The sequence below is a fragment of the Melanostigma gelatinosum genome (genome assembly GCF_949748355.1).
Source record: "Melanostigma gelatinosum genome assembly, chromosome: 21".
Taxonomy (NCBI): Eukaryota; Metazoa; Chordata; class Actinopteri; order Perciformes; family Zoarcidae; genus Melanostigma; species Melanostigma gelatinosum.
The window spans coordinates 12,143,710-12,156,591 of NC_136654.1; the positions used below are offsets into that span (position 1 = coordinate 12,143,710).

General features: G+C 44.2%; 2 protein-coding genes across 2 annotated transcripts; both read left to right on the forward strand.

Moving 5' to 3' along the window:
• Window positions 1-298: 298 nt before the first annotated feature.
• Window positions 299-1,096, forward strand: LOC306794530 (high choriolytic enzyme 1-like; the record flags this gene model as incomplete). Its single annotated transcript, XM_079292637.1, has 1 exon — window positions 299-1,096. One exon carries the CDS (start codon window positions 299-301, stop codon window positions 1,094-1,096), a length of 798 nt encoding a protein of 265 aa, XP_079148763.1.
• Window positions 1,097-4,704: 3,608 nt separating this feature from the next.
• On the forward strand, window positions 4,705-12,567 carry LOC306795230 (high choriolytic enzyme 1-like; the record flags this gene model as incomplete). Its single annotated transcript, XM_079293674.1, has 2 exons — window positions 4,705-4,812; window positions 11,878-12,567. The coding sequence occupies 2 exons, from the start codon at window positions 4,705-4,707 to the stop codon at window positions 12,565-12,567; spliced, it is 798 nt and encodes a 265-aa protein (XP_079149800.1).
• Between the last annotated feature and the right edge of the window lie 315 nt (window positions 12,568-12,882).

Consider the following 12,882-nt stretch of genomic DNA (forward strand, 5'->3'; position numbering starts at 1 on the left):
GTGTTTTTGGTTGAAGACAATTCAAGATGTCTAGCTACACAAGACCCACCCAGTAACCCCTCTGTGTTCATCCACCTGATCAACAGAGATAACACACCATGTTTGAACAGTAGGTTTGTCTGTGGAGTCCTCCCTGGAGAGGTTTACTTAGGCCTAGCAGTTTGGACCCCAACCCATAATCCTCCTGCAGACACACCTGTATAGGAGAGTATAAAGAGCCTGGACTGAACTGAGTCAAACATCAAGCTTCAAGGACTCTCTCCACATCAGCTCCACAGCCACCAGACCCAACATGAATATGACTCCCTCTGCCAACCTGCTGCTGCTCCTGTTCGGCCTCTCTCAGGCCTATCCTATAATGGAGGAAGGAAGCGGAGCAGAGGCCCAAGTGGACGAAGATGACACCGTCGACATCAGCACCAGGATTCTGACCTCCAACAACGGCACCAATGAGATTCTGTTGGAAGGAGACCTATTGGCTCCCAGTACCAGAAACGCCATGACGTGCTGGTCCCAGAAGTGCCTGTGGAAGAAAGCCTCCAACGGCCTGGTGACGATTCCCTTTACCATAAACAGTCAGTTCACCAGCAGGGAGAGGCAATCGATCGACCGCGCTATGAAGGCCTACCACAGCAGCACCTGCCTCCGCTTTGTCCCCCGTCGGAACGAGAATGACTACATCAGCGTTGAGAACAAAGCCGGATGCTTCTCCTCTCTGGGCAGAACGGGAGGCAGACAGGTGCTCTCTCTCAACAGGCAGGGCTGCGTCTACTATGGCATCATCCAGCACGAGATCAACCACGCTCTGGGCTTCCAGCACGAGCAGACCAGGAGCGATCGCGACAACTACGTCCGGATCAACTGGGAGAACATCAACCCGCAGATGGCCTACAACTTCCACAAGCAGGACACCAACAACCTGAACAGTCCCTACGACTACTCCTCCATTATGCACTATGGAAAAACAGCGTTCTCCATCCAGCATGGGAAGGACTCCATCACTCCCATCCCAAACCCAAATGCCCAGATCGGCCAGAGGAAAGGCATGTCCCACTGGGACGTCAAGAGGATCAACCTGCTTTATGGGTGCCAATAACAAAGCTTCCAATCCCTTCTGATCCAAAGTTATTATTCAGCAAAACAATGGAAAGGTTTTCCACTTATCTGTACTTCTTCAAAAACAACAAGAACCTGCGATCATCGGCAGCTATAGATTTCAGTTCCTGTGACAGTATTCTGTCTGTCATTTCTACAATATCTGTAATAAAGTTAAGTCAAACAAAATAAAAATAAAGTTGATTAGCAGCATTTGTGTGTCTCCATTCCCCTTTTTGTTTCCACCTTTGATTGTGTCATTTGGCCTTCTTTTCCCTCCATACATTTTGATTGATTATGACTTCGTAATGTCCCACTGAGGCCACTGTGTTGTGACAAATCAGCTTTCAAACACCTGAGTAAAAACCCTTGATGAATTATCAATAGTTTTTTTTCAGTATTCTCAACAGTACAGGACGTGCGTGCTTTCAGACAGTGCTGTTAAGCCTTCCAATGCCAAAGCCACCTGGTTGGTGAGGGGAGATGTTGGGCTGCTCACTTAGAGAGCAGAAACTTGAGGTTAAGTGATTACAATCAGCGATTTACCATGAATGAGTAGACATGAACAAAAGTGCTGCGACAAATAGGTCGCACTGACCAGAGCATCTGTGAGATTGACTTTATTAATCTTAGCCAGCAATGGTTTGAGGACAGCACTGCCCTGCTTGCAATGTATAGGCTTTAGCCAGCAATGGTCAGCAGTGACCTGAATAAGAACAGATTGAGCAAAGACTATGTGGCTAGTGTACTGGAATGACAAGCATGACATTTTATAGATTTCGCCAAGCAGGAAGTCTCCATTACCTGCCCCTTTTAATTAATCATACCTCACTCATAAGACATTGAATCGATTTAACCAAAAGAGGTCAGCAGTGACCTGAGAATTAGCAATGCGATGGATCTGACAGTACTTCGATATACGATGAATATGATGTCACTTATTAGATTACAATATTGTGAGCAATTACCGAAGCAATGAAAATGTAGCAGATAGCCTATGACGAAATGAGAATAAGAGAATCTGAACAACTTGTAAAAATAGAATGGAAAACTGGTACAGAACTTCAAACATAGCTGGAGACAAACCGTCAAAGAACAAAGGAACTGGGGCGGTATAAATATGGACTAAGTTATGGGGAAGTGGGAACAGGTGAGCAGAAGCAAAAGTGACTACAGGGCTGATGAGAGACATGTGAAACTATAGGGCAGGTTAGACAATCACAAAGGCGGGAAAACAAAACAAAAAAGGCAGGAAGTAAAACAAGACAAGACACATGAGGAGTTTACTTCAAAATAAAAGCAGGAAACACTAAACCTGAATGAAAAACAGGAAACATGGGGCCAAAAACAAACACAAAACTCTGTGGAAACAGAATGTTGCAACATAGTACAGTCTGTGACGACCCTCTCTGCCTGTTCGTTTGGCTGCCTTCCTTGCAGGTGTGGAGGTGGGTGTGGCAGAGGGTCGTCAGGCAGAGTGGAAGCACCTGAGGCCATTTGCAACACTGGCCCTGTGTGCCAGAGCACTTAGTACAAAATCCTCTGGATTCACAGTTGGTCTCTCGCTCCTTCCTGAGACACACATTTTGGTTTTGGTTGCGGTTATGGTTTGTTTTACAAAGGGGAACGCAGGTTATCACACCTGTTCACATTAATAGTCGTAAGGCTGAACAATTTGCATTTTTTTGTCTGACTAATATTGTAATTACAACAAGATACAGAGTTGTAAACAAGATACATTCTCAAGATTGTTCAAAGCATAAATTTACCTACAATCACATTACATGATGCAGTTGATGCAAAAATCAACATTCAACATAACAAGTCTCTACAAAGAATTTGAACAATTCAACCAACATTAATAATAAATAATAATGTATTTTATTTGTAACGCACTTTTCATTTTTTTTTTTTTAAATCTCAGAGTGCCACAGAGCCAGTACATAGTAAAAACATGGTAAAAAGCATAGTTAAAACATTTAAAAAAAACTATAATAAAATAAAAACCAGTGAATGAACGGAAACACAAAAGAAATAACTGACAGTGACTTAGGTCAGAAAGGCTTTCCTGAATAAAAAGGTTTTTAGGCCAGTCTTAAAAGAGACCAGTGTCTGTGTTGCCCTGAGATGGTCAGGGAGACTGTTCCATAGGCGTGGAGCTGCCGAGCCAAAGGCCCGGTCGCCCATGGTGCGGAGCTTGGTGCTGGGGACCCGGAGAAGCGAGCTGTTTGATGATCTGAGGGTGCGGGTGGAGATTTGGGGAGTGATGAGATCTTGTAGGTAGGGAGGTGCATGTCCGTTTATGCATTCATGTGTGAGTAGTAGGACTTTGTAGTCAATCCAGAATGAGACAGGGAGCCAGTGTAGGGAGTGCAGAATGGGTGTTATGTGCTCATACTTCCGGACTCTCATCAGGATCCTGGCAGCGCTGTTTTGGATGTATTGCAGCTTCTGGATGTTCTTGGCAGTGATCCCAGTGAATAGTGCGTTGCAGTAGTCCAGTCTTGAGGATATAAAGGCGTGGACGAGCTTCTCTGCATCTGACAGGGTTAAAGTGGGGCGGAGTTTGGAGATGTTTTTGAGATGATAAAACGAGGTTTTGCACAGGTGTTTTATATGGTCATTAAAGGACAGGTGTGGGTCAAACCTAACTCCCAGATTAGTGACTGTGGAGGCGAGGGGGATGACCTGACCGTCGAAGGTGAGATGAGTTATGGAGGATGACTGAACCTGGTGTGGAGTGCCAACAAGGAGGGCTTCGGTTTTGCTACTGTTTAACTGGAGAAAGTTGTTGCTCATCCACGCCTTTATCTCCCCAAGACAGGAGGTGAGACATGACATGGCTGCAGAGGGGCTTGGGGCAGTTTTGATGTAGAGCTGTGTATCATCAGCATAACAGTGGCAACGACCACAGGCCGAATTAATCCCGACTGTATTCCAACTCAGGGAGCAATAAAAAATACGTCAAAACAAAACAAAAACGGGGTTGAATAGAATAGCTGTAAAAAATCACATCAAATCACACAAGCAGTAACAAAAGTGTCAAGAGGAGCGGCTGCCAGCGTGCGCCAGCGTACAAGACATTACTTTAGTGGTCTTAACATCAGTCAATAATATTAACATATGATCTTTACAATTGAAGGCTGACATTTGCGATCATGATAAACTGCAAGTGTGTTGTGTCTAACATGTTTCTTAAAAGAATAAGACATCACAAATGTTTTTTTTGTCATTTGTCCATGTCACATTAACATCATTTAGCTACAGCTGAGAACATTTGCAGATATTGGTCTCACAAAGTTAATTGTGAAGTGTTTTTGGTTGAAGACAATTCAAGATGTCTAGCTACACAAGACCCACCCAGTAACCCCTCTGTGTTCATCCACCTGATCAACAGAGATAACACACCATGTTTGAACAGTAGGTTTGTCTGTGGAGTCCTCCCTGGAGAGGTTTACTTAGGCCTAGCAGTTTGGACCCCAACCCATAATCCTCCTGCAGACACACCTGTATAGGAGAGTATAAAGAGCCTGGACTGAACTGAGTCAAACATCAAGCTTCAAGGACTCTCTCCACATCAGCTCCACAGCCACCAGACCCAACATGAATATGACTCCCTCTGCCAACCTGCTGCTGCTCCTGTTCGGCCTCTCTCAGGCCTATCCTATAATGGAGGAAGGAAGCGGAGCAGAGGCCCAAGTGGACGAAGATGACACTGTAAGAAATTTGAGTAAAAAACTGTAGTTAGTAGATATAATAAAAGTGTCTAATAATTCATAATTAATAATTCATAGTTAGTCATAATCATAAGGGTTTTGAGAATGCATAATTAAGATAAACATAAGCATAAACAAACATGCAGAAGCATGAAACATCTGCCAAGTTGCAGAAGTATAAACTTTTATTTTGAAGGATTATTATAGATGGGATTAAGCAATAACTGACAATCATTGAATGGATTAGCTGCTCAGGAGAGACAGATGTGAAGACAGGCGTCTGCTGAGCTGAGGGTGGGTAGCCAATAGAAATTGAGATAGACGGAAGGGAGGAGTCGTGAATTAATATGTGGGAGGGGTAATTCAAAGTCTTTTTTTCCTGGCTCTCTCTCACCTGGAGGCTCCCGGACGACAGACGTGTTACACCGGAGGAGCCGAGCGAGGTTTTTTGCAAATGGGGTTTTATTGTTTTAATATGTCATAGGAGTGTACACTCCAATGTATAACTGTAAATGTACTTACATCAGTGGAATTAAATTCCTTATAATTGTAAACCAGTTTTGGTAGCGTTATTATCGCAGCGTGTGTGTCGACGGCACATGGCAGTCACATGTGCTCTGGCCTTCTCTCTTGTTGTGAGGTAAAATTCTTCCATAACAAATTTGGCGAACCCCAGATGGGACAGTCTTGCCGGCCTCGCTGTGTGTGCTGACGGCGACGTTAGTCAAGCAGACAATCCTGGGCCCACAATATCGGTCGGCAGAGCCGTTTCATGAAATCTGTGAGTTAGCTACTAGATCTTAGGGGAATCTCTGCTTGGCTAAGCGCTGCTAACGGCTAGCGCTGCGTTGCCGGTGGGTACGTTCCGACGAGGGAGGCCATGTTCCACTGAGGTAAGTACGATTTGCTGTCTGAAGTATGATGAACTTAAGGGATTAGTCAAGAGTATAAGGATCCTAAGAATTAATTAAAGACGGACAGCGCTGTGTAAGTAAGTAAATCACCACATTGGAATCAAACAAGCTGTGGTACGGGCGAAACTGCTTTGCTCATGCTGGGAGCCTCCTTCGGCCCAACATAAGTATTGTTAGGCCTGCAGATAGCTAGTTTAAAGCAGTTATGTAGCGAGGCGAACTGAGATGTTGTGGCTTTGAGAGGCTTAGGTTTGCAAACCTTTGTGGGCTTAGTCCACGAATGTCGGGTCACGTCGCATAAGTTGCTTAGAGAGCTAGGCTAGCGGGAGTTAGCTTCTGAGGCCGCAGGCTTCAGGAAAGACACACTCGCTAGTTTTGGCTGTGAATATAATTAGTGGATCATGTGGTGATTCAGAGGGCGTAGAATAAGGGCTTTGGTGAAACTAGACAGACTGGGTGAGTGGTTTGTGGCGTTGGAAGTGAATAACTCGCGTTTCATATACGTAACAGTGAGCTCAGGTCCGGCGGAGCTAAAGCCCGTTAACCGGAGGTTTAAGGGTTAATAATAACAATAATACGTGTGACTAGTCTGTGTTTTAGCAGCGTGGAAATACGTTTAAAATGATGACTAAATAAGTCCAATAATACGTGTGACTAGTCTGTGTTTTAGCAGCGTGGAAATACGTTTAAAATGATTGATATTGCATGACCGCGCTGTGGGGAGCTAACGCTAGCTACGTGTAGCTCCGGCGTTGCGGTACGATGTATGTAAAATAAGTGCTTATAAAATAAAATAACGGCTGGATTGAGAGAGGAGACAGAAGGCGTATGAGTGGAATTAAAGTGTGGGATTTTGGTGATACTTGTGTGTGCGTACGCTTTATCAGAAGCTCCGTTTTTTCGTTAGCATTGCGGATAGCATATCTGTAAAAAAGCCGGTTTCATGACAACTTCCGGTTTGGCGCAGAACAACTTCCGGTTCGGCGCAGACGGCAAGGCAAGTTTATTTGTATAGCACAGCTCAAAGTGCTTCACATAAAACCATTAAAAGCATCAAAACATAAGGCAAAAGAAAAGGAGATTTAAAAACAATTAAACAGAAGGAATAACTGCAGGTGACCGTAAAGAAGTGTTTAGAATCTGAATTTTTCAGAGATTCATTGTCTAAGAGCTGTGAGCTTATATCCTGACCTTAGTTTTAATTAAGCATTATAACTTTAGTCGTTGACTTTGGTTTTAGTTCAGCATTTTAACAAAGATTAATGGTTTCAGTTGTGTTTCTTCAATTCTTGAACTTAATTGTGACTCAGTATTGTGCAGACCAGAGTGTAAGTGCAGTTCAACAGTTTGACTTACATTGGTATTTCTGGTTGAATATCTTTGAACACAGTTATTGATTTTTAAAGTTGAATTTAATATTTAATTGATTAATTATTCATTGTTTTTTAATTTCATTTTACTTCCAATTTTAAACCTTTCGAATTCTGATTTGGAACTGGATTGTGATTGTGATTCGGATTTAGATGTTGAGTTTGATTTCGGAATTCCAGCTTCAATTTTGGATTCGAGATTCCTTCACATATCCAGTATTGACTAATTTTGGTACATTTACTATTTTACATAGTTCCTAAGAATCAATATTGACACGGACGGCGCAACATATTTGAGAGATCGTTGACCTCTCTTACACTACAGACGTATGCTAACATTTACTGCTGAACTTTTGGCAGTTCTGTGTTTGTTTCAGTCAAGGTGCGTGGCTGAGGGTCCAGATCTGGGAAGTGGAGCAGCGGATCCCAGTTTTGGAGTCAGCGGCCACACGCCATACAGCACAGAGGGTGAGTTGACTTTGATTCATGTGATGACAAGCGTGCACATTTAATACACACATTTGAATACTCCTAGGCTGCATAATGTTTACATTAAAGAAGCAGAGTAAGGAAGTAGGAGCACTGGTAAGAAGACTAAAATGTGAAGTAAGAGAAGTAGAATGCATCAGAAAAGATTTGCAACAGCAGATAGAGGAAAGACGAGCAGAAAGTAAAGAAGACGAGGATATAAAGAGCATGCAGCGGCGGCTGCTGAAACTTCAAATAGCGGCGGCTGACAGAGAAATAAGTAGAAAACATCTGGCCAAGAAACAGATGGCCGTAGCCAAGGCTCAGGCCTCACAACAGCCCCAATATCCAGCTGCACCCCCGACCTCATACCAACCAAATCCAGCAGTACCAGCCCACACAGTGGTGTACTACCAACCACCACATTATAGAGGCAGAGGACGTGCACGTGCATCCAACAGAGGCAGAGAATATGGAAGAGGCAGAGCTTACCAAGCAGGCGGATATGGCCAACCAGGAAACAGAGAAAACCCTGACAGGTTTGGTGAGTGCTACGTATGTGGGAGATGGGGCCATTGGGCCCGAGACTGCCCAAGGCAAATGGGAAGAGGAAGACAGATCAGTGCAGCACCACAACATGCTCCGTTCCCACCACAACATCAGCAGTACCTACGACCAGGTCCAGCTGGACCTCCTCCCGTGAGACATCAACAGATGCCCATGCTGTCACCAGGACCATGGGGAGGTTCAGGGTATAGCCAAGATACATAGATGGTTGCCATGTGATCCCTTACAGCAGAGATATCGAGGTGAAGGGGGAATATGGTAAGGTGTCAAACATTTATGGTAAGGTGTCAAACATTTTTTTGTAGATCCACATTTAGAATCGTTTTCAGTAAAGGTGCTACTCACAAATTATGAGATTTAATAACGTCATGATAAACCACAACTAGACTTGCTAACTCTAGAAATTGAGAAATATACGGGAGCTCTAACTAACATGAGCCGAGTGTTGTTTTCTCAGGTGACAAACGCAGAAGCAGCAGCTGACGAAAGGAAGCAGGCTGATGTGTCACCAGGCAGTCTGGTGTGGATAAAAGTCCACAAACGCAAGTGGAGTGAACCAAGGTGGACCGGTCCATGGGAGGTAGTATTGGCAACCTCACATGACACCACCTCACTCACTGTGCAGCAGCGAAGGTAACGAGTAAGACACTCGCAGAGACAGGATTGAACATCAGACAGGACAATTTGAAGCCAAAGACACCTCAAAAGAGGGGTTTAGACAGTACTGAAGATGACGTTTTCCCCACAGTTTAAGCGAGGGCGTCCATTAGGAGACTCTAGGGTCAGTGGGTTATGGAAGTCTCTAATTACTTTCTTCCTGATTTCAGTAGCTTCCCTCTTAGTATGTGGAATTAACCACAGACAGGAACCAGATCACATGCATGACTACATCAGGATTCGACATTTAGCCTCAGTAGCTAATCAAACCGATCTTAGACCACGTAGAGAGGCTTCTCTGACGACACTCACCTATGAAAATGTAACTCTCACTCTTATGTTCAAAGAAGGTACAACATCAACGGTCCAGTTCGACTTCTGTGAAGTAATTTCCAGTCCCAAGTATGAACACGCCTGCGGGTGGATGACCAAAACCGTGTGCATCATAACTGACGAGTGTGGGCCTGCCACACATAAGTATGGGAAGCGGTTATCATATTATGCCTGTGATGTGTACAAAGGGGGTGGGTAGATGTAATCCTTTAAGACTTACCTAAATTGACTGACTGAGGACTTTACGTAATACAGGGAAAGGCTACTGATAGTCCTGCCCCACAAGGGCTCATTAGGATTATTGTTAAGCCTGTAAAAAGACCAGGTTCGACATACGACTGACGCAGAGAATGAGGTAAGGGGTGGAAACTGGAATGGCAGATGGGAATTTATGGTGGGTACAATATACGGCTTCAAGCCAGTAGTACAGATTGTATTGTGGGTTTAGGATCTAGACCCCTAGCAACACCAGTTCCTTCAAGATTCAGACTCCTAAGTCCTGAATTAGTTGTATTTTAACTCTGTTTGCTGATGACACTTTGCCCCTCCAACACACTTGTCAGAGGCTACACTGAGATTACCCACCTGTATAATATAATACCCCACCTCTGTTCAAGGTTACAGAGGGTCCATTTGATTGTATAGTCTCAGATACAGCTATGGGGCCCAATGTAGGTAGTATTATTGCAAATTGTAGCCACAGTCACAACGCTAGCGACTATCTATATAACAGTGTGTTAAGACAGACAGCACCTAGAGCTGATTTATGGTGGTGGTGTGGAGGAAGAACCATACATCCAATCCTGCCTAAAGATTGGACAGGTGCGTTGATGCAACTTGTATTGTCATTCTATATCCTGCCTGTCACTGATGCAACTTATGGAGAACTCATCTCTCCACGCCCACATGCTAACAGAAGATCCAAAAGAGATGCCGGCGGCCCGAAGGGGGCCTTTGATGACCAAGTGTACATAAGATGTCATAAGACTGCCAAGGGGGGTGTCTCATGACTTTCAAGCCAGAAATCAAATAGCAGCAGATTTAGAATCTGTTTTCTCTCAGAGGGTGATGATTAATAAAAATGTCGATTGGATCAACTACATTTACTATAACCAACAGCGTTTAGTAAACTTCACCAGTGACGCCATATCAGGACTGCATGCACAGCTGGCGAAGACTAGTTTAATGACCTTGCAGAACAGAATGGCATTAGAGATGATTTAGCAGAGAAAAGTGGCGTGTGCCAGATGTTTGGGTCTGCGTGCTGTACTTTCATTCCAAATAACACAGCTCCTGATGGATCGGTGACCAGGGCTCTGGAGGGACTGACAGCACTCAGCCAAGAGCTAGCAGACAACTCTGGTGTCACGAATCCATTCACCGACTGGTTGGGAAGTATGCTTAGCCAGTGAAAACATACATTTTTGGCAATCGTAATTATTCTGTGTGCTGTCATCATAAGCCTCCGAGTTGTCTGTGGATGGGGGTTCCCTTGCATCCGTGGACCTCTACAGGGGTTTATTGTTTCACCGATGAGCCAGACACCAGTCCAGGCAACCAGTTATGTGACGAGGATGAGGACGAATTGGAGCTTCTGATGGCCACAGTCTAGATGAGGCCACCAGAGGGACTTCACGAGCGGTTCCTGACCATCCAGATGGACTTCTAAAACATCCAGTGAGATGTTGGAAGTTTGGAAAATAGACGGATTGTTTTGGATGAGTATTTGGAGATTAAATTTTTGTTTAATTGGGTTATAAAGGGATTTTAGGGTGGAAAAGATTAAGAAATGTAATTTTGTCACGTGTAAAAGAACAGTCAAGGCTTCTCAGTATGTGTTCTCTAGCCTACAGACTGTATCCTGATCCTGCCAGCCCCAAGACGTGGAAGGCAGTGACTCTCAACGCACTCTATCTTGAAACGAACTGAACAGAAATACTTGAAATGATATCTGTGTGCATGAATTCTTTGCCTCTGTTTAGATAGATAGGGAGCCTCTCCCTGGATTGAGTAGGGGGGAGGTCTCCAGGGACATTTGCATAACTAACCATTTGAGTAGCTAACTCACAGTGAACTGTGAGTTAGGGGGGAATTGTAAGAAATTTGAGTAAAAAACTGTAGTTAGTAGATATAATAAAAGTGTCTAATAATTCATAATTAATAATTCATAGTTAGTCATAATCATAAGGGTTTTGAGAATGCATAATTAAGATAAACATAAGCATAAACAAACATGCAGAAGCATGAAACATCTGCGAAGTTGCAGAAGTATAAACTTTTATTTTGAAGGATTATTATAGATGGGATTAAGCAATAACTGACAATCATTGAATGGATTAGCTGCTCAGGAGAGACAGATGTGAAGACAGGCGTCTGCTGAGCTGAGGGTGGGTAGCCAATAGAAATTGAGATAGACGGAAGGGAGGAGTCGTGAATTAATATGTGGGAGGGGTAATTCAAAGTCTTTTTTTCCTGGCTCTCTCTCACCTGGAGGCTCCCGGACGACAGACGTGTTACACCGGAGGAGCCGAGCGAGGTTTTTTGCAAATGGGGTTTTATTGTTTTAATATGTCATAGGAGTGTACACTCCAATGTATAACTGTAAATGTACTTACATCAGTGGAATTAAATTCCTTATAATTGTAAACCAGTTTTGGTAGCGTTATTATCGCAGCGTGTGTGTCGACGGCACATGGCAGTCACATGTGCTCTGGCCTTCTCTCTTGTTGTGAGGTAAAATTCTTCCATAACAACACCGTCGACATCAGCACCAGGATTCTGACCTCCAACAACGGCACCAATGAGATTCTGTTGGAAGGAGACCTATTGGCTCCCAGTACCAGAAACGCCATGACGTGCTGGTCCCAGAAGTGCCTGTGGAAGAAAGCCTCCAACGGCCTGGTGACGATTCCCTTTACCATAAACAGTCAGTTCACCAGCAGGGAGAGGCAATCGATCGACCGCGCTATGAAGGCCTACCACAGCAGCACCTGCCTCCGCTTTGTCCCCCGTCGGAACGAGAATGACTACATCAGCGTTGAGAACAAAGCCGGATGCTTCTCCTCTCTGGGCAGAACGGGAGGCAGACAGGTGCTCTCTCTCAACAGGCAGGGCTGCGTCTACTATGGCATCATCCAGCACGAGATCAACCACGCTCTGGGCTTCCAGCACGAGCAGACCAGGAGCGATCGCGACAACTACGTCCGGATCAACTGGGAGAACATCAACCCGCAGATGGCCTACAACTTCCACAAGCAGGACACCAACAACCTGAACAGTCCCTACGACTACTCCTCCATTATGCACTATGGAAAAACAGCGTTCTCCATCCAGCATGGGAAGGACTCCATCACTCCCATCCCAAACCCAAATGCCCAGATCGGCCAGAGGAAAGGCATGTCCCACTGGGACGTCAAGAGGATCAACCTGCTTTATGGGTGCCAATAACAAAGCTTCCAATCCCTTCTGATCCAAAGTTATTATTCAGCAAAACAATGGAAAGGTTTTCCACTTATCTGTACTTCTTCAAAAACAACAAGAACCTGCGATCATCGGCAGCTATAGATTTCAGTTCCTGTGACAGTATTCTGTCTGTCATTTCTACAATATCTGTAATAAAGTTAAGTCAAACAAAATAAAAATAAAGTTGATTAGCAGCATTTGTGTGTCTCCATTCCCCTTTTTGTTTCCACCTTTGATTGTGTCATTTGGCCTTCTTTTCCCTCCATACATTTTGATTGATTATGACTTCGTAATGTCCCA